This window comes from Moschus berezovskii, chromosome 1 (genome assembly GCF_049115385.1).
Source record: "Moschus berezovskii isolate FMDL1 chromosome 1, NW_MosBer_1.0, whole genome shotgun sequence".
Classification (NCBI taxonomy): domain Eukaryota; kingdom Metazoa; phylum Chordata; class Mammalia; order Artiodactyla; family Moschidae; genus Moschus; species Moschus berezovskii.
This window is the reverse complement of record NC_142460.1, coordinates 9,679,364-9,705,792: the sequence shown is the minus strand read 5'-3', so window position 1 is coordinate 9,705,792 and position 26,429 is coordinate 9,679,364. Positions and strand designations below refer to the sequence as shown.

At 42.4% G+C, this 26,429-nt stretch overlaps 1 protein-coding gene across 3 annotated transcripts in view; it reads right to left on the bottom strand.

The window, feature by feature from the left end:
- PIK3R4 (phosphoinositide-3-kinase regulatory subunit 4) overlaps nucleotides 1-26,429 on the bottom strand; it is a 76,497-nt gene that overhangs the window by 6,791 nt on the left and 43,277 nt on the right. For 2 of the 3 annotated variants that reach the window (XM_088835193.1, XM_055416555.2), the window contains exons 10-15: nucleotides 25,189-25,390; nucleotides 23,106-23,293; nucleotides 22,160-22,370; nucleotides 16,337-16,502; nucleotides 3,969-4,133; nucleotides 1,005-1,216 (exon numbers count right to left, since the gene is read on the bottom strand). In XM_088835193.1, the coding sequence (XP_088691319.1) occupies nucleotides 1,005-1,216; nucleotides 3,969-4,133; nucleotides 16,337-16,502; nucleotides 22,160-22,370; nucleotides 23,106-23,293; nucleotides 25,189-25,390 (1,144 nt within the window). Of the gene's footprint in view, nucleotides 1-1,004; nucleotides 1,217-3,968; nucleotides 4,134-4,186; nucleotides 7,465-16,336; nucleotides 16,503-22,159; nucleotides 22,371-23,105; nucleotides 23,294-25,188; nucleotides 25,391-26,429 lie in introns of those variants that run through there. The other variant, XM_055416570.2, reaches the window with a different exon arrangement.

Sequence of the window (26,429 nt, the reverse complement as noted above, 5' to 3'; positions counted from 1 at the left end):
AAGAATGATGTGCACTCTAATGCCAAGGCTGGTCTCCAGGTCCAGTGGAGATGGGGGTGGGAAAGACCAAACGCGCAGCAGGCCCCTGTCCCCCGGGCCCCCTGCAGGGCCCTCAGAGCTGGTGTGGCTGCGTGACAGCCACCGGGGCAACTCGCTAACCTGCGGCTGCGGCGTGTGTGACAGCTACTTTTCTAGGCCTGGCACTACATCTTCCTGTGCCAGGGCAGCTTAGTCTTGCAAAAGGCAAAAAGTAACGCATTTCACACAAACCATATTAAAAAAGGGCTGATAACTAATGTCACAAATGCACGACAGGGAATCTATTGAACAGAAACTAATATTCATGCGGAGCAGAGTCTAATTCTTCTGAAAGAGTGTCAAGTGGCAATGAATAAGCTCCAGTACCTTCTAAAGAGGCAGGTTCAAAGCCTGGTGGGGGGAAGGGGGGTGGTGAAACTAAAACAGGAGAGAAGCAAGATCACAGGGTTCATCTTCAGCAAGCAAGGAAAGGTGGTGGGAAGGGGTCACAAGGCAAGCGGCCATTAGCTCTCCTCCTATGCTGGAGGCTTTCACCTCATTAAATCCTCAAAGCCGCCCTTGGAGGGAATGGGACCATCTGAAGATAAGGACAGCAAGACCAGAAGGGTGAAGCAGCTTGCCTGTGGCCACCGGGATTTAAAACCGAGCGTGCTCAAACGCTCTCATCCTGTACACCCAGCCTGTTGCTTCCCTGGTAGAGAAGAAAACACCAGCAAATCTGACCACAGTAGGGGCTCATAAAAAACGAAGAGAGAGTAAATTGTTACACGTGCTGGATATTGACCTCATTCTTCCAAATTTGTTTTTTAACGAAAAAATTGTAATGCAAGAATTATAATAATTATGCGGGGGGGGAGGACATGGGGGAAAGTTACCAAGGAAGACAAAGGAAAAAAGCTTTCTTAAGAGGCATGCCTGACAGCAGCATCCAGACCGAGTCAGGGGCCTGAAAGGCAGCTCCCTACCGATGCAGAGCCAGCACTGGTGGATGTCCACGGCGAAGGAGGTGATGAGGCCCGCCTTGAGATCGTGCCGCAGCGTCCAGGCGCTGCTGGAGGAGCGGAGGTCCCAGCCCACCAGGGCGCCGTTCACAGTGGCGTAGGCCAGCACGGACTGCGCCCCGGAGCTGAAGTGATGCAGGTCCACCACGCAGCCATCCCCCTTCTGGTCCAGGACTCTAGGAGACACACGGCAAGAGGCACAGGCGCGGACATCACCAAAGACACAGCACCCGCCTCCACTGCAGATCTACCTCCATCACTAAAGACACAGCACCCACCTCCACTGCAGATCAATCTACGTCCATCACTAAACCCACAACACCCGCCTCCACTGCGGATCAATCTACGTCCATCACTAAACACACAGCACCCACCTCCACTGCAGATCAATCTACGTCTGTCACTAAACACACAGCACCCGCCTCCACTGCGGATCAATCTACGTCCATCACTAAACACACAGCACCCGCTTCCACTGCAGATCAATCTACGTCCGTCACTAAACACACCGCACCCGCCTCCACTGCGGATCAATCTACGTCCGTCACTAAACACACAGCACCCGCCTCCACACTGCGGATCAATCTACCTTCTAACCATGGTCAAGAAATAAAATCTCTGTGGCCCATCTAAGACAAGGATAGCTGAGCGTTTTTAAAAATCACTTCAGAACTACAGAAGAGCTGCAAAAGGAGTACCCAGACTGCCACATATCCTTCACTCTCCTTCCCCTCATGCTGGCTTCTTTTATTAGAAAGAAGGCTTTAAGATTCATTGCTGTTACTGCATGAATCAATCATTCGTTCCCTTCTATTACTGATAATGAAGTGAAGTAAATAAAATTAGTGATTCCTTTTTAAGTACTATTCCATTCCTTTTTTTTCCCAAGCTGAGGATTTTTAAACTGAAAATAATACCATAAACATACTGGCCAGCCTTCTTGATCAGTATATATCAGGCCTCTGCACACACTACTATTTTAGCCTCATCAAGGGTCAGCAAACATTGTCTGTAAGAGCCAGGTAGTAAATATGTTAGGATTTACAAGTCACATACATCTCTATTGCATATTCTTTTTTTTTAAATAACCCTTTGAAAATGAAAAAATCATCCTTAATTTATGGGCCATACTGCTGGCTGTAGCTTGCTAACTCCTGCATTAGGCAAACCATTATATTTATAAACCTTCTAACAGTGACAATATTCCCAAAAGTGATGATGAAAAGTCCAAATGCCAAATAAACAGTGAAAAGGATCCACAGATTCTAAGAGCCAGGATAACATGAGCGGACTGAATGTGGGGCCTGTGCACGGTTTCCTGGGAGCACCCACCATCAGGCAAAGCTAAGCCTCCTGGAGCAACCTGCCAATCCACAGAGTCAGTGCTGCTCAGTGAAAGTTGCTCAGTTGTGTTTGACTCTTTGCGACCCCTTGGACTATACAGCCCACGGGATTCTCCAGGCCAGAATACTAGAGCGGGTAGCCTTTCCTTCTCCAGGGGATCTTCCCAACCCAGGGACTGAACCCAGGTCTCCCGCACTGTATATGGATTCTTTACCAGCTGAGCCACAAAGGAAGCCCAAGAATACTGGAGTGGGTAGCCTATCCCTTCTCCAGTGGATCTTCCTGAACCAGGAATCGAACTGGGGTCTCCTGCATCGCAGGCAGATTCTTTACCAACTGAGCTATCAGGGAAGCTCTAAGTGTTGCTCAGGGTAAACAGTAAAAAGTAACATTCTCAATGAAAAGTGCTGTCAGCTTAGAGGCTCTCAAAACGTATACTCTGCTGCGAGGTCCCCACGCCATGCACTCCACCAAGAGCCCTCTGGTGATTTACACAGAACGCCATGTGGAGGCTGCTCTGCAGCCACTCTCTGCTGAAAAGACTTCTTAGTTCAAGGTGATTATAATGGGTCCTGCATAGAAGCTGCCCAAGTCTCTTTAGTGAATGTGTTAAAAACAAAGTAACACATCTTAACTGGTAAAAGCAAAACAAAGAACAGACAAAATGACACAAACAAATAATAAAGCCCCAGGAGACCCAATCGTCACCCTCTTCTTCCTCAGCTGCCCCAAGGAGGTGAGCTGGAATCCACTGAAACTGCGATGAGGCGCGTCTGCTTGCTCTGCTTCCTCCCTGAGGGTCCCCGCTGTGCCTGCCCCGCCCTACGCCACCACCCTGCTGTGTCACCCCCTCCAGGTCTCCCGATCCACCTGTCCGCTGGCCCCCCGCCCCGCCCCATCCCCATCACGCTGACAGGGCAAGCTGTCACACTGCACTGAGGCCATCTGTTCGCTGGTCTGTCTCTCCCACTAAGCTCGTTCTTAGAGAGTATAACAAACACATCTTACTCATTTCTGGAATTTTCCGTGTACAGCACATCCTAATCAGCTGAAAAATTGTTCTGTTTGACCTTTAAATATCTTACCTTGCATGGGTTTAATCTACAAGCAACCACAATCTGTCAGAAGTGGAGGACATTCTTAGATAAAGCCAGCCAGGATCTTCTTTTTAAAATGATAAGCAAACAATCTGACTGACACTCTGCTCCATTCCCAGCAACTTCAGAGGCTTTCCTGCCAAGTGGCAGAATGCTGACACCACTTCTGAGCTTCCTTTAATGAAGAAGACTCAGATTTTCTAAACCAGCAGCCAGCGCTGAGACAGAAGCTGCAAGTGACAATCAGCTCAGCCAGACTCCAGACCGGGACGGGCCACAAGCGCAAAGCCGCCCTCTGACTTTTGGACAAACTGGCAGAAACAGTTTCCTCAAACTGTGTGTAATAGATTTGAGTTGGAAACCCAAGTTTATTCATTTCATGTGCTTAAAAAAAGAAGTACATTGTCATAGGCCCTCAACGGAAGGAGGGTTACATTATCCCAGGACACCAAATGCAGTTTAAAAAACACAAATGACAGACAGATACCTGCTTTGCAGAGGATGAATCTTGGGAGACTTGGGCAGCTTAGAGGCCTCAATCGCAAGAAGCTGGACGGCACCATTATCAGACGCTATGGCTAAGTAGTGGGAACCCTGGCAGAACGTGAGCGTCTTGACACGGCCCCCGATTCGGCTATATGTGAGAATAGACCTGCACAAAGAAAAGCAGAACTGCATTTCTGAAAAGCCACAGAGTATTATTATTGCTAACATTAAACAGCCACGTGACTATTAACAAACAAAAAATGATATTCTGAGGTCTGTTTCCCTCCTTGATTCTGTAACAAAAATAATTCCCCTCAGAAGCACTGGTACTAAACCACCTTTCCTTCCGAGACTTTTAAGTGGCCATCTTCACACGCTTCTCTCTGACCACGGAAAGACTGTCCACCCTCCTTTAAAGCTGGACTTCCCACACTGTGGCCCTGACCCAGCTTGCTTCCTTTCTGCAATTCTTGAAGCCCTCCTCTTACCCCTGCAGTTATTCTATAATCCCGCAGATGCAGCCTGCCACAGCAGGACGGCACTGGTTTTGGAATCATAGGGCCGAGTTCCAGTAACTGACCACCAGTATGATTTCAGTCAAGCCACTTAACCTGCACTGCATCTCAGTTTACCCATTTACAGCCCCACGTTTCTAAGCAGGACACAGTGTAGCTCAATTAACATATAAACCATGAGACATTTATTAACACATAATATTACTATAATATTCAGTCTCTCGCACACACACATTGACCTCTCAAGCTGTCTATCCCCTCCTTTAAATTTACCACCGAACGGTGCCTGCCTCCCTCCACTGCAGAGTTCCTCCTTCATCACCCTCCAAAAGGGTCACATACTCAGCCTTCTAAGCGGCCATTCATTAAAGGTCACAAGCCCCAAAACACCAAATTTATTCACCTCTATCTTCTATAATTTATTATACAAGTTAATACATCTTAAATATGCAAAAACTATTTTTAAAAAAAAGCAGCAAAAACATAATTCTACCACCCAGAGAGAAACACTTTGTTGTTTAGTTGCTAAGTTGCATCTGACTCTCTGCAACCCCCTGAACTGTAGCCCACCAGGCTCCTTTGCCCATGGGATTTCCCAGACAAGAATACTGGAATGGATTGCCGTTTCGTTCTCCAGGGGATTTTCCCGACCCAAGGATTGAACCCAGATCTCCTGCATTGTTAGGCGGATTCTTTACCACTGAGGTACCTGGGAAACCCACAGAGGAACACTACAGACATTATTATATAGCCTCCCAAAGAGTTTCCTATGCATATTACAATATATTCATGTTTGATTTATAAATAAATATGGAACATTTTATATATTAATCATGCCTCTCTAGTTCACTTTTTCTTAATAGCAGCCTTGCTGAAATACAATTTATAAGTCATAAAGTATAACACTTTAAAGTGTACAACTCAGTGACTTGGAGCATGCATGGGCATTTTATCCCTTCTATGGCTAAATAATATTCAACTATATGGATATAGTATATTTGCTTATCCGTTCAATAGCTGATAGACATTATGGTTTCCACCTTTTGGCTATCATGAATAATGCTACTGTGAACACTCATTTATAGATTTTCATGTGAACAAATGTTTTCAACTCTCCTGGGTTTACACCTAGGAGTAAAACCACAGGGTAACAGGTAGCTCTATGATTAGCATTTGAGAAACTGCCAAACCTTTTCCCAAACTTGCTGCATCATTCTACACTCATACCAGCAAAGTGCAAAGGTGCTAATTTCTCCACATCATCTCCAGGGCATGTTCTTGTCTTTTTGATTATAGTCATTCTAGTGGGTGTGATGTGGTATCCCACTGTGGTTTTGATCTGTATTTCCCTAAGGTTGCAGAGTACCTTTTTTGCATACATCCTGGTTACCCTTTCATATTCTTGGGGGACTGGTTCCAGGACCCCCAGCAGATTCCAAAATCAGTGAATGCACTAGTCCCTCTGGGCCTTCTGCATCCAAGGGCTGCATATCAACAAAAAATATTCTATCCCTGGTTGACTGAATCTGCAGAACCCACAGGTATGAAGGGCCACCTCTATCTGAATCCTCTGCTTTTTAAACACTTGTTTTCTTACTGTTGAGTTAAAGGAGTTCTTTATGTGATCAGAGTATTTAAACAGACGATTTAAAAATATTCATCTCACTCTGTGGGCTGTCCTTTCACTTTCTTGACAGTGTCCTTTGAAGCACAAATGTTTATAATTTTGATGAAATTACATCTATTTTTCGTCACTGTTTTCTGGTGGCATATTTCAGAAGTGAAAGTTGCTCAGTTGTATCCGACTCTTAGTGACCCCATGGACTATACAGTCCATGGAATTCTCCAGGCCAGAATACTGCATTGAGTAGCCTTTCCTGTCTCCAGGAGATCTTCCTAACCCAGGGATTGAACCCGGGTCTCCCTCACTGCAGGAGGATTCTTTACCAGCTAAGCCAGCAGGGAAGCCCAAGAATACTGGAGTGGGTAGCCTATCCCTTCTTCAGCGGATCTTCTCGACCCAGGAATTGAACCAGGGTCCCCTGCATTGCAGGTGGATTCTTTACCATCTGAGCTGCCTAAATCCAAGGTCATGAAGCATTATGTCTCTATGTTTTCTTCTACAAGTTTTACAGTTTAGCTCTTACATTCAGGTCTATGATCCATTTTGAAAAACTCTCTGCAAACGCATTCTTTTGCATGCAATTGCCCAGTAATCTCGACACCATCTGTTCAGGCTATTCTTTTCCACACTCAGCTGTCCTGGCACCTGTGTCAGAAAGCAGTGACCATAATAAATGTACCTCTGCATATGAGTTCTAGCCCACTGATTAATACATTTATCCCTATGCCAGTAACACAGTGTCTTGACTGCTGTAGCTTTGTGGCAAATCTGGAAGTGTGATTTCTCCAACTCAGTTCTTTCCTTAAGACTGTCTTGGCTATTTAAGTCCTTTGCATTTCTGCATGAATTTTAGGATCAGAATGTCAATTTCTGTAGAAAAGGGCAGCTGGAAATTTCACAGGGAAAATCTGAGGATCAATTTGGGGAGGTCAGCTATATTAACAAACTGCAAAAGTTTTCCACTGAATGAACACGGGATGTGTTTCTACTTAGGTCTTCTGTAAACATTTTAAAATGTAACTCCTTTCAGTGACGTTTGTAGCTTTCAGTATTCAAGTCCTGTACTTTTCTGTTAAATTTATTCTTCAGTCCTTTATTGTTTCTGACACTCCTGTATATAGAATTGTTTTCTTTAGTTCATCTTTGGATTGTTCATTGTTGGTGGTGGTGGTTTAGCAGCTAAGTCGTGTCGGACTCTTGCGATTCTGTGGACTGTAGCCTGCCAGGCTCCTCTGTCCATGGGCTTCTCCAGGCAAGAATATTGGAGTGGGTAGCCATTTCCTTCTTCAGGGGATTTTCCCGACTCAGGAATCGAACCCAGGTCTCCTGCATTGCAGGCAGGTGATTTACCAACTGAGCTATGAGAGAAGCCCATAGTTCATTGTTAGCACACAGAAATCCAATTGACTTTTATACAAATAAATACAATATGATCTTATGTTCTATAATGTTTTGTTGAACTCATTTGATAGTTCTAACAGGTTTTTCTTTTTATTGCTTACTGTCTGCCAATACAATTTTACTTCTTCCTTTCCAATCTGGATGCCTTATATTTCTTTTCCTTATCTAACTGACCCCACTAAGAACCATGAAAGCAATGAGAGTGGACATCCTTACATGGCTCACCTCAGGGGCAAGTGTTCAGTCTGTAAGTATGATGTTAGTGGGCTTTTCATAGATGTCCTTATCAGTACTCAACTGTAACTACTTGAGTTGCTTTTAATCATAAAACAGTGTTGCTGCTGCTAAGTCACTTCAGTCGTGTCCGACTCTTAGATTTTAACAAATTCTAAGAATTTTTTAAGATCATCTGTGGTCTTCATCTAGAGAAGGCAATGGCAAGCCACTCCAGTACTCTTGCCTAGAAAATCCTATGGATGGAGGAGCCTGGTAGGCTGCAGTCCATGGGGTCGCTACGAGTCGGACATGACTGAGCGACTTCACTTTCACTTTTCCCTTTCATGCACTGGAGAAGGAAATGGCAAGTCACTTCAGTGTTCTTGCCTGGAGAATCCCAGCAACAGGGGAGTGGTGGGCTGCCGTCTATGGGGTCACAGAGTCGGACATGACTGAAGCGACGCAGCAGCAGCAGTGGTCTTCATCTTTCGTTCTATTAATGTGATATATTCACGGACTGATTTTCAAATGTTGGAAAGGGTTTGCATTCTTGGGATAAACTGCACTAGGTCATGGTATGTAATCCTTTTAACATATGAATTCAGTTTACGAGTATTTTGTTGAGGATTTTAATGCCCATATTACCTATGCATCTTGGTCTGCTGTTTTCTGGTTATATATTTTGCCTGGATGTGCTATCAGGGTAACACTGCCCTTACAAAATGTTCCCTCATCTTTTTTTTGAAAAAGTTTTTGAAGGATGGGTGTTTATTCATTAAGTATTGGTAGAATGCACCATGAGCCCATCTCAGCCTGGGCTTCTCTTTGTGGGAAGTTTTTCTTTTAATTACTAATTTAATCTTATTGTTATAGGTCTGAATATTCAGGTTTTCTATGTCTTCTTGATTACCTCTGATAGGTTGTATCTCTCTAAGAATCTAATCTGTCCATTTCATCTAGGTTATTTCATTTGTCGGCATACAATTTGTTCATAGTATTCCTCTGTGCTCCATTGCGATGTACTCAACAACAACATCGCCTCTTTCCTTCCTAATTTTAACTTTAGTAACTCTCCCTTTTTAAATTGGTTATTGTAGAAAAGTTTTGCCAATCCTGACCTTCCCAAAGAACTGACTTCTGCTTTTGCTGGTTTTTCTCCTTTACTTTCTATTCCCTATTTCATTTGTTTCTTCTTTTGTCTTTTATGATTTCCTTCCTTCTACTTGCTTTGGGTTTACTTTGCTCTTCTTTTTCTAGATTTAACATTAAGGCTAAATTACTGATTTATGATTTTTCTTCTTTTTAAATACAGCTGCATGCAGCTAAAAACTTCTCCTTGAATACTCCTTTAACTGCACCCTTAAGTTTTGGTTTGCTGTGTTTTCATTTTCAATCATCTCAAAGTATTTCTCTAATTTCCCTTTGAACCAGTGGTCGTTTTGTCATGTGCTGCTAATCTCTGCAAACCTGTGAATCCCCCAAATTTGTTACTGCTATCTAGTTTCATTTCACCATGGTTAAATAACATGTATGTTGATACAGCTCAGTGCCTTTAAATTTACTGAAGCTTGGTGTCTGTCCCAGATATTCTGCTGCAGTTGGGTAGAGCGTCCTGTAGATGTTAGACCTGGCAGGTCTGCAGTGTGCTCAACTCTTCTACACGGGAAGAGCATTAAGGTCTCCAACTATTACTGCTGAACTATTTCCGCCCACCCCGATTTTGTCAGTTCTTCCTCCATCCAGGGGCCCTGCTGTTAGCAGCGTGTTTGTCACTGCTATGTTTTCCGGACGGGCTGACCCTGCTGTCATTATAAACCATTCCTGTCTGTGTCTAGTGTCGACTTCTGTGTTAAACTGCTGTCTGAGACGAGCAGAGCCGCTCCGGCTCTTCTAGAAACGGTCTGCATGGTGCATCGTTCTCAGTCCTTTTGCTCTCACACTGTGTCTCTGAATTTAAACTGCTGTCTGTGTGGGCAACACACAGTCATAGCATATTTTGTCTTACTTTCTGCCAATTCTGCTTTTTTACTACATTTAATGTGATTACCAATAAGGTAGGGCTTACGTTTGACATTTTGCTATTTGTTTTCTCTATGTCTTACATGGGCTTTTTTTTTTTTTTGGTTGTTGTTCTAGTCCACCACTGCTGCCTTGTATTATAAAGACATCTTCTAGTACATCATTTTAATCCCTAATTTCCTTTACTACACATTTTTGAGTTTTACTAAATGTTTTTAAGGGTTTCTTTTAGTGGTTTTCCTGGAAAATACAAACAACATCTAAAAACAATCAGACAGGCACCAATTTTGCTCCAATATACCTGCTCCCTCCTCCCTCGTCTATACTATTATTGTCATACAAATTACACCTTGATGCATTATAAGCCTGTCAATGCAGCTTTATAATTATTTCTTTACATAGTCTTCTTTTAAAGGAGACAGCCAGTAAAAAGGAGTTACAGAGAAAAACTAACTTGCACTGTCTTACACCTTTACTCAACGCTCTTTATTTCTTCACATGGTTCAAGTTGGTCTCACTCGTATCCTTTCCTGTCAGCACCACAGACTCCTTTCGGTATTTCTTTCAGGGAAAATTTGCCGGCAATAAATTCCATTTTTATTTACCTTGGAATATCTTGATTTCTCCTTTGTTTCTGAAAGACAGTTCTGCTGGATATAGAATTGCTGACCGTCAGTCTTTTTCTTTCAAGACTCTGAATATATCATCTCACTGACTTCCAGGCACCATCATTTCTGATTAAACGTCAGCTATTAACCTTACTGAAGGTCCCTCGTAAAAGATGAGTCTCTTTGCTCTTTTGCTTCAAGATTTTCTCTCTTTCAACAATTTGCTTATCAGTCTCTTGTATGGCTCTCTTTGATCTTTGTCCTATTTGGAGGTAGCTGAGGTTCTCAGATGTGCAGATTAGTGTTTCTCACTAAATCAGGGGTGGGGGTGGTTCAAGCCGTATTTCTTGCAATACTCTCCCTGCTCCTTTTTCTCTCTCCTTGCCTTCTGGGGCTATCATGTGTATGTTGGTAACCTGATGGTGGTCCACGGGCCTCTGAGGCTCGGTTCAGTTTTCTTTATTCTCTTAGTTTTTATACCTCTGAACGGATGTCAACCGATCTATTTTCAAGACCCTGGTTTTTTCTCTTGCAAGGTGAAATCTGCTGTTCAGCCCTGAATTCTTCATTTCAGTTATTATACTTTTGAACGCCAGGATTTCTGTTTATCATTTCTATCCCTTTAATGACATTGTCTATTTGTTGAGACATTTCTCATAATTTCCTTTTATCCTTTAGACACAATTTCTTCTAATTGTTTGAACATATTTTTAATCACTAATTTAAAGTCATTGTCTAGAAAGTCCAATTTCTGGGATTAGTGAGGTACTATTTCTATTTCTTCCTGTATATAGGACATACTTCCCTATTTCTTTGCCTGACTTTTAACTTTTGTCCAAAACTAGACATTTTAACTGGCATGTATTGACTTCAGAAATAAGACATCAATGTTGTCACAGCTTGTTTAGTGACTTGCCTAGAGACCAATTCTACAAAGTCTTTATTTCTTATGCGTCGCAACTGAACTCCCTCTTCAGTTAAATTAGTGATCAGCTAATGACATTTCCTGGGGTCATTAAAGAATCTGCCCGACAATGCAGGAGAAATGGGTTCGGTCCCTGGGCTGGGAAGATGCCCTGGAGAAGGAAATGGCAACCCACTCCAATATTCTTGCTTGGGAAATTCCATGGACAGAAGAGCCTGGTGGGCTACATACAGTCCGTGGGGTTGCAAAAGTCAAACACGACTTAGTGACTGAACAACAATGACACTCCCTTACATCTCATGAGCCGACACTGGGCCCAGCCTTGGTGAGGCTCTCTGTGCTAGCCGTGGCACACCTTCAACAAGCAGTTTACAGCTTGGCCTTGTCCTTCACCTCCTGCTCGCACAGAGACTCAAGGTCGGTCACAGGAAAGGACGTGCAGCCTCCTGAGTTCTTTCTTGGGCTTATACACAACCCTGCAAGTGCATGTGGTCTTACAGACACCCAAACATACATTCAAACTTTTCAAAAGCCCCTACTGACATTGCACACTTGCTTTAAAGTTTCTCGTCAGTCTCTTCTTAGCTACAACTGGGACTGCCACCTCAGGCAGCTGCAATGTTAAATCCCAAATAATTTCAACAAATGCTCCATGGGTAGTTTTTCCTCAAAGAACAAAGTAACAGGTCAAATAAAGACAGGACAGGCCCTGATCATGGAGGTTTACAGCAAGCTGGTCAAATAGTGATAATTCTCTGGAAACAGGGCTTTGGAACTCCTCCAGTGGCTGCTAAGCTACCGGTTTTCATGGTTTCTGTAGTGGTGTGACTTAAGTTTTCCAAGCCACTGTACAGCTTGGAAGTAGTGGGGGGTGAAATCAGGGCTCACATCCGTGGCTCACTGTTCTGAGAGTCAGCCATTTTTCTCAAACAACAATTTTCAGATTGATGAAGGACTTTAATTTCTAGAATTCTGAAAAAGTTGATTTTGACAGTTTTTGCCAGTGTTCTCATTGTTTTTAAGGAGGAAAAGATTTTTGAAAATTCTTACTCTGTCATTCTAAAAACAGAAATCCTATATAAGTTCTTAAACCGACTCCTCAAACCTGTATTTTCACACACTGTATCAATATATTCTGTAACCAAAAAAATGTATTTCTACAGCAATCACTTTATTTCCACAATAATCACTTACTTATCCAGTTTCACTCCTACTGCTGAATCTTTAGTTTGCTCCCAGTTTTTTAAAATTAAAAAGAAAGCAAGAAAAGACAACCCTCAGAATAGGAGAAAACAATAAGCAAATGAAAACAACTAACAAAGGATTAATCTCCAAAATATATAAGCCACTCATGCAACTCAATACTATAAAAACAAACAACCCAATCAAAAAGCGGGAAAGAGACCTAAAGAGGCATTTCTCCAAAGACAAACAGACGGCTAATGAGCACATAAAAAGATGATCAATGCTGCTCATTATTAGGGAAATGCAAATCAAAACTACAGTGAGATACCCATCACCTCATACGGGTCACAATGGCCATCATCAAAAAATCTACAAACAATAAATGCTGGATAGGGTGTGGAGGAAAGGGGCCCTCTTGCTTTGTTGGTGGGAATGTAAACTGGTGCAGCTACTATGGAGAACAGTCTGGAGATTCCTTAAAATACCAGGAATAAAACCACTGTATGACCCGACAATCCAACTACTGGGCATATACCCTGAGAAACCCATAACTGAAAGGCACACGTACCCGAATGCTCACTGCAGCATTAGAGACAACAGCAAGGCCGCGGAAGCAACCTAGACGTCCACCAACAGATGGACGGATAAAGCTAGCTTTGGTATATACACACACAATGGAGTATCACTCAGCCATAAAGAGGAATGCGTTTCAGTCAGTTCTGATGAGGTGGATGACCACAGAGCCTGTTACACAGAGTGAAGGAAGTAAGAAAGAAGAGCAAGTATCATATACTAACACAAACATATGGACTCTGGAAAGATGGTGCTGACGAACCTATCTGCGGGGCAGCAGTGGAGACGCAGAAGAGAGAGGGGACTAGCAGCCACAGACGGGGGGAGGCGTGGGGGGGACGAATGGGAACATATGCACGAGCATGTGTAAACAGAGAGCCAGCGGGAGTTTGCTGTGTGACTCAGGGACTCTGTGAGGCCCACACTGGGGCTCCGAGGCAACCTACGGGAGTGGGGTGGGGTGAGGGGTGGGAGGGAGATTCAAGAGGGAGCCGTGTATGTACCTATGGTTGATTCATGTTGATGTCTGGCAGAAATCAAAACAATTTTGATTTAAAATAAAAATGCTGGGAAAAAAAAAAGCCAATCTGAACAGCCTCAAAACTAAATATTTGAATTTAATCTTTTTTCTCCTTAGAATATGTTCATCATAAAGAATTGTGGTATATAAAGTCCAGAGCCTTCCAGGGATGATGGATGTATGAACCTTACTCACCAAAGGTCACTGTGTGAGAACACCCCCGATTGTTTTACTAGGCTTTCATGCCACTTGACACTTTTGCTGCATTGAGAGCTGCTGACAAATCTCTTAAACGCTCCCTTCTGTTGCAGTATGACCTACTTTAAATAGCTTTTTCTCTCTTCTTTTCTGACTGCTCTCTTCCTATCCCCAAAATTCAATTTTGTAAAGTTCAGGCCTCAGGTTAACCCTTTACTCCAGGGTAGCCATATCACTCAAAAACCTCAACTTCTAATACTATCTCAGACTCTAAACTATGTAATCCTAACACTGATAACTTTCTTGAGCAACTCTTCATTGGAATAAAACTCTACTTAGATGTTTTACCATCAAATTTGGCAAGTATCAAATACAAAACTAAAAGTTTAACTGAAATAAGAAAGAAGCAAACGGCAGAGCCAAGATCCAGTCAACCTAAATCACCGATCCAATTCAAGGAGAAAGTCAGAGCTGAAACGGGGTGGTCAGCCAACATACTGCATGGGGGAAATGCCCGGGCAGTCACAATGCACTAGTGAGACTGCCTAAGAAAACAGCAGCGCTCTGAAGGCCGCCTAATCCCTCATCAGTTCACAAAGGCACGGGATGAGGACCACACTTTCTATTTCCTCGCCCTCCTTCTCTCCCTGGACCTGGAATGAAGCACCTCCAAGCTAAGGCCTACAGTCTGCTCTCACAGACAAGAGAGCAGCTGCGTCCAGAGGACACCCATTCTCCTACAACATACAAACGTTCCAAAGACTACAGCTACTGTCAGCTGAACGCCACATCTCCTGGGTTACCACTGCCTAAACTATGACACTGGGACACAGAAGGCACGGCTCTGTGCTAAAAACCATCTGGAATTAACGAGGTTTTTGCAAAGTTGATGAATGATTCCAAGTTTTTACTTGAGAGGTTTACTCAAATCAATTAAACTTGCCCTCCTAATAAAAGCAATAATGAATGCAACTAATGATGACAATAACAAAGAACCATTTGGAAAATAGTTATCAGAGGAGATTTATAAAACATTAATCAAAATGCTAATAAATGTGGGGGAAAATCAAAAGAATGGCTGTAGGCAGGGAGGAGGCAGGCATTTTATGCAAAGGAACATGAGGGAACATTCTAGTTATGTTCTGTATCTTGAGAGTGGTTTTTAAGTTGCACAAATATGTGTATTTGCTGGATCTTATGGAATGGTTAAGATATGTGTGCTCCACAGCATACGAATTTTATGCCCAAGAAGAAAATTAGAGCTCTTTAAAAAAAATTAACAGAACAAAATCGTATCAGGTGGGTAAGGAGTAAACTTATGAATTATTTTAGTTTATCAAAGATATTTTGTTGAGCATTTTGTGGTTACTGGTCAAATGGTCAGTGGTCAGTGATTAGGCGTCAATGACTCAAGGTCATAAACTTGAGCAAACTCCGGGAGAGAGTGGGGACAGAAGAGACTGCAGTGTGCAGTGTGCTGCAGCCACGGGGTCACAAAGAACTGGACACGACTTAAGTGACTGAAAAACAGCACAATCAATTAATTTATATCGAGAAAAGCACCAAAGGTTCCCCACGTCTTTTCATGTACACAGACTCAATTTTGATTCCTAACAGCTTTTCGGATCCAGACCAAATTAGGCACACAACAAATACGAATATCAAGTAGGGACACAACTATCAAGTTGTACAAATCTAAAGTACCTCCCCCACTTATCATAACCTCATCATGCATATCTGAAGAGTCTTCAAGATTTCCAGTAGTAACTACGTCTCTCTTGACTGGGCACTCTAATCATGTCCCACACCCTCTGGTGCTCACACTCCATCTAACCCAATCGGCAATTCTTGCGACTCCAGCATCAAAACAAACCCAGAATCTGATCATTTCCCACTACAGCTCCCATCTCGCTCGGTTACAGAAAAAGCCTCCGAGTCCTTCTACCCTGCACCTCCTCAGTCTATTCTCAACACGAGAGCCAGAGTAATTCTGTTGAGGTTTGACTCAGATCACGTGTCTCCACCACGCAGAACCGTCCAAAGGCCCGCACCTCACTCAGAGTGCAAGCCCCTCACGACAGCCTGCAAGGCCCTGTGGTACTCGGGCCCTCTGACTTCCTTCTCCCTCACACAGACCCTTCTGCTCTTCCTCGAACATACCAAACATTCTTCTGCCTCAGAACCTCTGAGGCCCACGTTTCCTCTGCCAAAAAGGTCCTTTCCCAGGACATCCATATAGCATTCTCGCTCATCTTTGTCAGGGGCTTCCTTAAATAATACCTTCTCCGTGAAGAAGTCTCTAGCCAATTTATTTAAACTCTAGACTTCCCCACCTACTGCATCCTCTATCCCTCTTTTTTGCTATCATTTTTCTCCATAACGTATCTTACCATCTAAAAACAGGACCTGTTTTACTTACCTATATGCTGTTTACTGTCTGTCACCTCCCACTGACGTAAAGCTTCCCAGAACATGTATGTGTGTCCAGTTGCCACTACTGTATCGCTGGAACCTGAAACAGTGCCTGTCGTGGGGTGAGCACTCAGCACACACTGGGGTGGGCTCCCCACCTGCGTGCAGCTTACCTGGTGGTGGTGGTCTTCCCCTCCATCTTCTGACTGTTCCAGATCTTCACCGTCCCATCGTTCGAACACGTGGCAAACAGGGAGTGCTCGTCAGAGACTCTAATCCGATTCACAGCAGACTTGTGCTCGTGAAGATGTGCCACAAGTAGCCCCTTAGGCCGCCACCCTGAGGAGAACCAAGAGTGTGCCTTACATTTCAGTTTACAAATACGATCTTCCCTCTACGCCTGGCTACAGGCCTCAACAGCCAACAGAACAGCTCATAAGAACTGAACAAAGGGTCCCAATAGCTAGTCAGTACTGAGTGGCCTACTGGACCACATCAGATGCTATCGCCTATGGAGGAAGGTATGCTTTCAAACAGCCTTAGAAAGACTGCCCCGGGGCTCCTCCAGCATCTGAGAGGGCGCACTAGTCACCTGCTACCAGGAAAAACCCCGACTACGTGCTCATCAGCAAGAGGTGATAACTACCTTGATGCAGAGAAATGGGGCACTAGGGAGATAGCCCACTCCAAAAGCCTCAAAGCCCCAGGTCTGCCACACCACAGCGTGACCTTGGGGTGCTTATTTAAACTCTGTGGGTTTCAATTTCCACAAACGTAAACTGAGGGGGAAATTACTCAACCCACACAACAACTACATGGGTGAATGAGAGAAAGAGGCTAACACTGCCCCAGGCCCACAGGGAAACCACGTGTGCACTTCTTCTCTACCGGCAATCAGTCATTCTATGACATCAACAGGCTGGTATAAACAGGATTATAAATTAGGCTCAGAATGCCCAAGGAGTTTCTAGTCCCTTATGACATCCATACACTCTGTTCATGTATATTCTTTTCATGAATAATTAACATCCTCTAATAAATAACAAACTCCCTGGGGCCAGAGACTATGTTTTATCCATCCTGTATCATTCACAATATCCAGCATAGGTCTTTGCACAGAACTATCTCCAATGTTTGATTAAAAAAAAAAACCTTACATTTAGGCATAACATTTAATAATATTTAATATTAATAAATTTTTAAAAAAAACCTAGAGGGTGGGATAGGGTGGAAGGTGGGAGGGAGGTTCAGAAGGGAGGGGACATACATGTTGTTCAGTTGCTCAGTCATGTTCAACTCAGCGACCCCACGGACTGCAGCACACCAGGCCTCCCTGTCCATCACCAACTCCCAGAGCTTGCAAAAACTCATGTCCATTGACTCGGTGATCCCATCCAACCACCTCATCCTCTGTCGTCCCCTTCTCCTTCTGCCTTCAATCTTTCCCAGCATCAGGTCTTCTCTAATGAGTTGGCTCTTTGCATCAGGTGCCAAAGTACAGGAGCTTCACCAAGCATCAGCATCAGTTCTTCCAGTAATCTCGTTTAGGATTGACTGGTTTGATCTCCTTGCAGTCCAAGGGACTCTCCAGGGTATTCTCCAACACCGCAGCTCAAAAGCATCAATTCTTCAGCGTTAAGGCTTCTTTATGGTCCAACTCCCACATCCATACATGGCTACTGGAAAAACCAAAGCTTTAACTAGATGGACCTCTGTTGGCAAGGTAATGTCCCTACTTTTTAATACGCTATCTACGTTTGACATAGCTTTTCTTCCAAGGGGCAACCGCCTTTTAATTTCATGGCTGCAGTCACCATCTGCAGTGATTTTGGAGCCCAAGAAAGTAAAGTATGTCATTGTTTCCCCATCTGTTTGCCATGAAGTGATGGGACCGGAGGCCATGATCTTACTTTTCTGAATGTGGAGTTTTAAGACAGCTTTTTCACTCTCCTCTTTCACCTTCATCAGCAGCTCTTTAGTTCCTCTTTGCTTTCTGCCGTAAGAGTGGCATCATCTGCTTATCTGAGGTTATTGATATTTCTCCTGGCAATCGTGACTTCAGCTTGTGCTTCATCCAGTCTGGCATTTTGTATGATGTACTCTGCATATAAGCTAAATAAGCAGGGTGACAATATAGAGGCTTAACATATTCTTTTCCCAATTTGGAACCGGTCTGTTGTTCCATGTCTGGTTCCGTTACTTCTTGACTTGCACATACATTTCTCAGAAGGCAGGTAAGGTTGTCTGGTATTCCCATCTCTAATGGGAGTTTGTTGTGATCCACATAGTCAAAGGCTTTAGTATAGTCAATGAAGCAGAAGGAGATGTTTTTCTGGAACTCTTGCTTTCTTGATGATCCAACAGATGTTGGTAATATGATCTCTGGTTCCTCTGCCTTTTCAAAATCAAATTTGAACATCTGGAAGTTCTCAGTTCATGTACTGTTGAAGCCTAGCTTGGAGAATTTTGAGCATTACTTTGCTCAAAGTATGTGAAATGAGTGCAACTGTGCAGCATTTTGAACTTTCTTTGACAATGCCTTTCTTTGGGATTGGAATGAAAACCTTTTCCAGTCCTGTGGCCATTGCTGAGTTTTCCAAACTTGCTGGCATACTGAGTGCAGCACTTTTACTGCATCATCTTTTAGGATCTGAAACATCTCAACTGGAATTCCACCATCTCCATTAACTTTGTTCATAGTGATGCTTCCTAAAGGCCCACTTGACTTCACATTCCAAGATGTCTGGCTCTAGGTGAGTGATCACACCATCGTGATCATCTGGGTCATTCAGATCTTTTCTGTACAGTTCTTCTGTGTATTCTCGCCACCTCTTCTTAACATCTTCTGCTTCCATTAGGTTCATACTATTTCAGTCTTTATATCTGCCCACCTTTCATGAAATGTTCCCTCGGTATCTCTAAATTTCTTGAAGAGATCTCTCGTCTTTCCCAGTCTATGGTTTTCCTGTATTTCTTTGCACTGATCACTGAGGAAGGCTTTCCTGTCTTTCCGTGCTATTCGCTGGAACTCCGCATTCAGGCGGATATATCTTTCCTTTCCTCTGCTGCCTTTTGCTTCTCTTCTTAACTATTTGAAAGGCCTCCTCAGACAGACATTTTTGTCTTTGTGCATTTCTTTTTCTTGGGGATGGTTTTCTTCACTGTCTCCTATACAATGTTACAAACCTCTGTCCACAGTTCTTCACGCACTCCATCAGATCTAATCCCTTGAATCTATTCATGATCTGAGCCACGGTCAGCTCCTGGTCATTTCTGTTGACTGTATAGAGGTTCTCCATCATCAGCTGTGAAGAATATAATCAATATAATTTTGGTACTGACCGTCTGGTGATGTCCACGTGTAGAGTCTTCTCTTGCGTTGTTGGAAGAGGGTGTTTGCTATGACCAGGGTGTTCTCTTGGCAAACTGTTAAGTCTTTGCCCTGCTTCATTTTGTATTCCAAGGCCAAACCTGCCTGTGACTCCAGGTGTCTCTTGACTTCCTACTTTTGCATTTCAGTCCCCTGTGATGAAAAGGACATCTTTACTGGGTGTTAGTTCCAGAAGGTCTTGTAGATCTTCACAGAACCGTTCAACTTCGGCTTCTTCAGCATTACTGGTTGGGTCATAGGCTTGAATTACCGTGATATTGAATGGTTTGCCTTGGAAACGAACAGAGATCATTCTGTCATTTTTGAGATTGCATCCAAGTACTGCATTTCGGACTCTTTTGTTGATCATGATGGCTTCTCCATTTCTTCAAGGGATTCCTGCCCACAGCAGTAGATATAATGGTCATCTGAGTTAAATTCACCCATTCCAGTCCATCCTAGTTCGCTGATGCCTAGAATGTCGATGTTCACTCTTGCCATCTCCTGTTTGATTCATGGACCTAACATTCCAGGTTCCTATGCAGTGTTGTTCTTTATAGCACCGGACTTTAGTTTCACCACCAGTCAACATCCACAACAGGGAGCTGTTTCCACTTTGTCTTAGCCTCTTAATTCCTTCTGGAGTTATTTCTCCACTCTTCACCAGTAGCATATTGCGCACCTACCAACCTGGGAGTTCATCTTTTAGTGTCATATCTTTTTGCACCCAGAAGTCAATACAGGAATGTAAAGCAACAATCCTCAAATTAAAAATAAATAATTTTTTAAAACAGCTATGCTGAAGGATCTATGCCTGCTAAGTAACAACGTCACCTTAAAATCAACTTATTTCTTTTACCAAGAAACAAACTTGAAACCAAGACCATTGCCAAACCTGGCAGATTCAACAGAAAAATACCATCCCCCCTGCATCTCTAGCTCACATGTGTGGAAAGAACAGCTGAATATGATTTCCAGGGAGGATATGCTGGATTTGAGAATACTCAGAAACACTCTGCCATGAAGTCTAGATAATAGAGCAGGCTAGGTTGAACATTTCCTCCAAGAGAAAATCAATTTCACAAAACCACTCAAGTGTGGAAAGAAAAAAATCAAAAGTCCAACAGTCATTGCACATTTCATGAACCATAAAATCTGACACCTTTTCTGGGATTACTGAATAAAACGTATAGCTTCACTTAAGTATAAAATGCCACTTATAAGACAGATTCTATGGTAAAATAGACAGTGCGAGATCAACAGTTTTTGTTTTTAAAGCAGGGCTGATAAACCATATTGAACTGTATTACAGGAAACAAACATTCCAGGGTATTTATTTTCTTAAAAAAAAAAATGTATGTGACTAAAGAGACCACTTAACAACACTTCTGAAATCTTTAAATCACTGCTCTCCACTGGCATTCTTCCTGCATTCACAATGGAAGCCTGTGGGAACTCATGTGGTTTCTCAATCTCTCCAATACTCTGGCACCTGATGCGAAGAGCTGACTCATTTGAAAAGATCCTGATGCTGAGAAAGATTGAAGGCAGGAGGAGAAGGGGACGACAGAGCATGAGATGGTTTGATGGCATCACCGACTCAATGGACGTGAGTTTGAGAAAGCTCCGGGAGTAGGTGATGGACAGGGAGGCCTGGCGTGCTATGGTCCATGGGGTCACAAAGAGTCAGAAACGACTAAGCAACTGAACTGACTAACCCATAAGCATACATTTCTTCTCAGTTTTCAAGATATATTTTTATTATTAAAATCTATACAGAAACTCATTAAAAATGTTTTTAAAAATCTGCCAATCCAATATCAGAGATGAGCTCCATTACACAACACTAGGCATGCCTGTTAACACAGCTGAACCATAATTTCCATCTGAAATACCTCTTAAGTTTCTTTAAATTTTCTCAGAATACAGAAGTGTTTTCCCAAAAATCTTAATGTTGATGATTGTTGAGTGATGGTTGGTTATAGGTGATTTTGGTTTCTTTTTAAATCACTCATTATATTCCAAATGTTTCTACCTAGTTTTTAAAGAAAATTCATAGTTATGAAACCCTTCAGAGACTGAAAGCCGCAGTTTACTCGAGGAAGCCTGACGTTTAGTGAGAAAGTAGCATGATGCTAAGCAGGCACTGTAAATGGGGAACACGGGCCACAGACAAGATAAAACAGTTGATTACGGGCCTAAAAGGCCCTGCCAGAGCCAAGAAGATCCAAATTCCACAAATAACGACTTGGGATTTTTCACTCACTCGTTCTCCCTGTGGGCTTTCTTTAATATTATATGTATATATGTATGTGTGTATGTATGTTATGTATGTGTGTAATGTATGTGTGTATGTATGTGTGTGTATATATATATGTACGTATGTATGAATTTAAGCTGCACCAGGTCTTATTTGCCGTGTGCAGGATCTAGTTCCGTGACCCGGGATCACACCTGGCTCCCTTGCACTGGAAGCACGCTGAAGAACAGAGGTATCCTGTGGGCTTTCAAAGTGACAGCTTTGTGATCACTTCCTCTGCCTAGTAACTGTTACCAGTTTCTTCCACTGGATTCCAGGCCCTGGCACCCGGGATGGAATACCACCTCCCGTCAATGGCACACGTACCTGGTGGTGGGGGCTTACTCTCCCACTCGGCGTTTTCCATCATCTGCTTAGCTATCCTCTCAGCATTGCACTGCTCCCGTTTCTGTTGTATGAGCTGCTGAAGCTCAGTTTTACACGTTGTGATCCGGATCTGGTAAGTGGATGGTAAAACTGTACTACTTAAAACCTGTATTGTTGGTTTTCTATTTTGGACATTTGTCACTTCTGGAACCTGCAAAACCAAAAGAATAAGTATCTGTGTCATAAGTAAAGCATGTTTGATGATTAAAATGTACCCATGTTCTATTTATTACACCAGACTTTTGTCCTTATTAATGTACCAATTTTTAAATCCATCTACATACAGGGACATATTTTTCAATGAAAACCTAATTAAAATAAAGTTTAACCACTAATTCGAAATCTCCATATTTTAAAAAAATTATCAACATAGCAATAACATTAAACAAAAATATTTATTAATTTAACTGAAGAAAAGAAAGAGATTTTAATTTATCAGATGATTCAATTAAAATATAATTGCCTAAGGAAGAATTACCACAAATTAAAAACTTACTTCAAATATAGCCAAATCATGATGATATTTCTGACACAGAGAAACCTGGGACTTTTCTTCCCAGAAGTATTTTTGCTATCTTACAGATATAACTATGCTATATTAAATGAAGAATAAAAGAAGATTTTAAAGGTTCACTGCAGCCTATGAGTAGAATCATAGTTGATAATGGCGTCTTCACCCCACAGTTTCAGACCACCTTATTCAGTGCTTTCAATACTAGATTTCCCTTTGGCTATGAAGATAAACCTCTATTGGAAAGAAAACCGTCCTTCCTAAGAGACATGTCACTGTACTGATTTTTCCAGTACAGTACACAGCCTTTAAGCATCCAAAGCAGTAGGATGAGATCGACAGACAGAAAGCGCACTTCTGCCGGGATGACAATACCTGCGGAGAAGTCGACAAAGGGACGCAGACAGCAGCGGAGGACTCGGAACGGGGCGGCTTCCCAGCCGGCATCGACTCCTGATCACTCCCTTTAGGTAGGGCCTGCTGGATGCTTGGTGGTTCCAGAGAGCCAAACATGCTTTTCCACTCTTCATTGACATTGGAGTCTTGTTTCACATGTTTTCTAGCTATGAAGAAAGATCGGAGTAATCTGAAGGAAGCCTCTAAGACAAATATGGCTTTTAGTACTCTGCATGCGTGGGACGGAGGGACAGGGACAGCATGGACGTCATGCGCTCTGTGCGCTTCACGAGGGCCAGTTTATTTATATTCACATATAAACTCGCTAGTTCTCATTTCATCTCTAGGGCAGACGGACAGAGGCACTCTGAACAGTGTTAGTAAATAGACCTAACTGCTTCCTAGTTGTCCAAGGTTAGCTCAGTTTCAAGTAACCACTTCAGGGGAAGAACCAACAAAAATGTAACTTTTTCAAATGTCACTGACTACACTGATAAATATGACCTCCCTATGTCCAGAATCAGTTACCTGGGGTGAAGAAAATAAGAAACCAAAAGTCATTTGCATTCTTATGCATATTCCTTCACATGTCTGCCAGCGTTTCTATGAGAAATTTCCAGAACCAAAAATTAAGTCAAATAGTAAAAAAATAATATTAATAATACGTTCAATTTATAACCTCAAAAACAGTGAATTGAGTGAAGATGCCCATTTCCCTGCCGCTTGCTGACACAAGCATCATCATCAGTCTTCACTAATAACAAAGGCAGAGAATGGCATCTCGTTTCTATTTGCAATCATTTCATTGTTTACCTTTCAAATGTGTATTTCTATCACTTGTATGTTCAAATCCTTCACTATTTTTCTTTCGGGAGCTTGTGGTTTTTCTTATGAACTGTGTAAATGCTTTACATTTTATGGCTGTAAGTCAGGGGTCCCCACACCCGGATCATGGACGGTTAGGAACCAGGCTGCACAGCAAAATGTGAGTAGCCAGTGAACGGAAACCAACCCCATCCCTCATCTGTGGAAAAACTGCCGGTCACTGGCGCCAAAAAGGCTGGGGACTGCTGCTGTAAACCATTAATAGTTAAGTTGCAAATGCTTTATTCCAAGTTCAACAGCTAGATATCTTTTGTTTTTTTTAAAGTAATTCATCAGCTGCCCTCAAAATCTGATACTCGAATGTTGTTGTTATGTTGCTAAGTCGTGTCCGACTCTTTGAAACCCCACAGACTGTGAAGCCCACCAGGCTCCTCTGTCTATGGGATTTTTCAGGCAAGAACACTGAAGCGGGCTGCACTTCCTTCTCCAGGGGGTCTTCCCAACCCAGGGATCAAACCTGTGTCTCCTGCACAGAAGGTGGATTCTTTACCACCCAGCCCCCGGGAAAGCCTGATACTGGAATACAAGTAAAAGGCATGTACTTGGAAGTGAGTATATCTCTAAAAAAGGTTAAAGGGAAGAATGTATGAGATCTTAAAATCCTCACACAATCAATGCCAATGTCACAAGAGCCAACAGTTTTAAATCTCAAGACTTAAAATCATGAAAATTCCATGTACAGAGGAGCCTGGTGGGCTACAGTCCCTGGGATCACAGAGTCAGACACGACAGTATGACTAACCCTTTCACTTTCAAATCATGAATTCATCTCTCCTTTGAAAGACTATTCAATTCACTGGCCGTTACCCACTAGTAATAAGCTAAGAAACTTTACCCTCATTTTACACAGACTATTGACCTTGGGCTGGTGCTTAAAGGATTAAAAAATAGAATTCTGCCTTCAATCATATACTTCCAGAGGCGAGTAGGCTCTGGAGTCAGACTTTGGATTGAATTCTGACTCCACACATAGGAATCTATGAATTTGGAAAAGTTACTTAATTTCTTAACTGTACACCCACTTCTCCACCTTTCCTCCCCCAAATCTTCTTGCTATTAAATATAAATGGAGTCATTCACTGTATTTGAAAGTTCTATATGTGAGAAATGTGGCTTCTTAGTTTTACTACTAAAAACTTATGAAATAACAAGCTAACACACACAGAAACGTACGAACCTCGCTTGTCATCTGGTTCCTGTTTGGTTTTAACAAGATCCACTTGTCTGCCCGTTATACCTAAGGCTGCCAAATCAATTACACCTTTCTGACTACTATCATGGAGATGACTCTGATCCACTATATTGGCCTTTGCTTTGTTAGATTTCATCATGAAGTCTTTCAGAGCCAAAAGCTTGTCTTCCTCTTCCTCTGTCATTCCCTAAAAACAAATAAAACCATATTTCCTAGGTTATTTTTGCAAGTAATAACAAGCCTCAAAATGACTAACAACTGAAGGCTCAAACCACTCAATTTACAGTTTAAGAGTCAGAATGGTAAAATGAAGCAAGCAAAGGCAAGAGAAAAAGAAATTATCAACACAGAACAATATTACTCTGATCTCTGAGGACACTCTCCCTCTACTGGGCATTTTCTACTTTGTATTGTGGTTTATATCTTAACATTCTTTCTAAAAGGCAACTTCAAATATAATTCACCTTGAAATCTTCAAAGAATTTAACACAGTGCCTGATAGATCTTTAATATATAACTTTGAATACATAAACATTTAGTATCTACACAAAAATTCTGCAAATGCAACATGAAGCAGAAGAAAGTGCGTGCACTTGGACTCTGTCCCTAGATGTGCTGGAATATGTGGTGCGACACTGCTATGAAGGCACTCTGCGATACATAAAGCATTCTGAATGCACGCCTCACGGACTGACAGGCAAATGTAAGCAACACACTTGCCAGCATCCTAAGGTAACAGGGAGACTGGAGTCAGATTGCTTCGGCTCAAATTCCAGCCGCGTTACATACAAACTGTATGGCCGTGAGCAAGCCACCCACTTTCTCTGGACCTCTATTTACCTATGAGGATAATTACTAGCACCGATCTTATAAGACTACTATAAAATTTTAGTAAGTTAATCCACATAAGACAAAACAAACTGACAGCTAATGAATACTAATTTAAATCATGAATTCAGTGTGCAAAGTAAACGTTCTAGTACTTGGAGCAGTTCTGCATTTTCTTAACTTTCCAACCTCCACCAACTCCTGTAGAATGTTTTTATTATGCAAACGAAAAAATTAATGAAAATGACAATTCCCTAAGGCCTCAATCTAAAATCCCTCTAAAACTGGAGTTTAAGGTAATAGTCACAATCCACTGGCACAAGAGGAAAATCAACTCTAGAAAGTCAAAAAGCTAAGAAATAATGAAATAAAATAACACTAAAATATAATACTTGTAC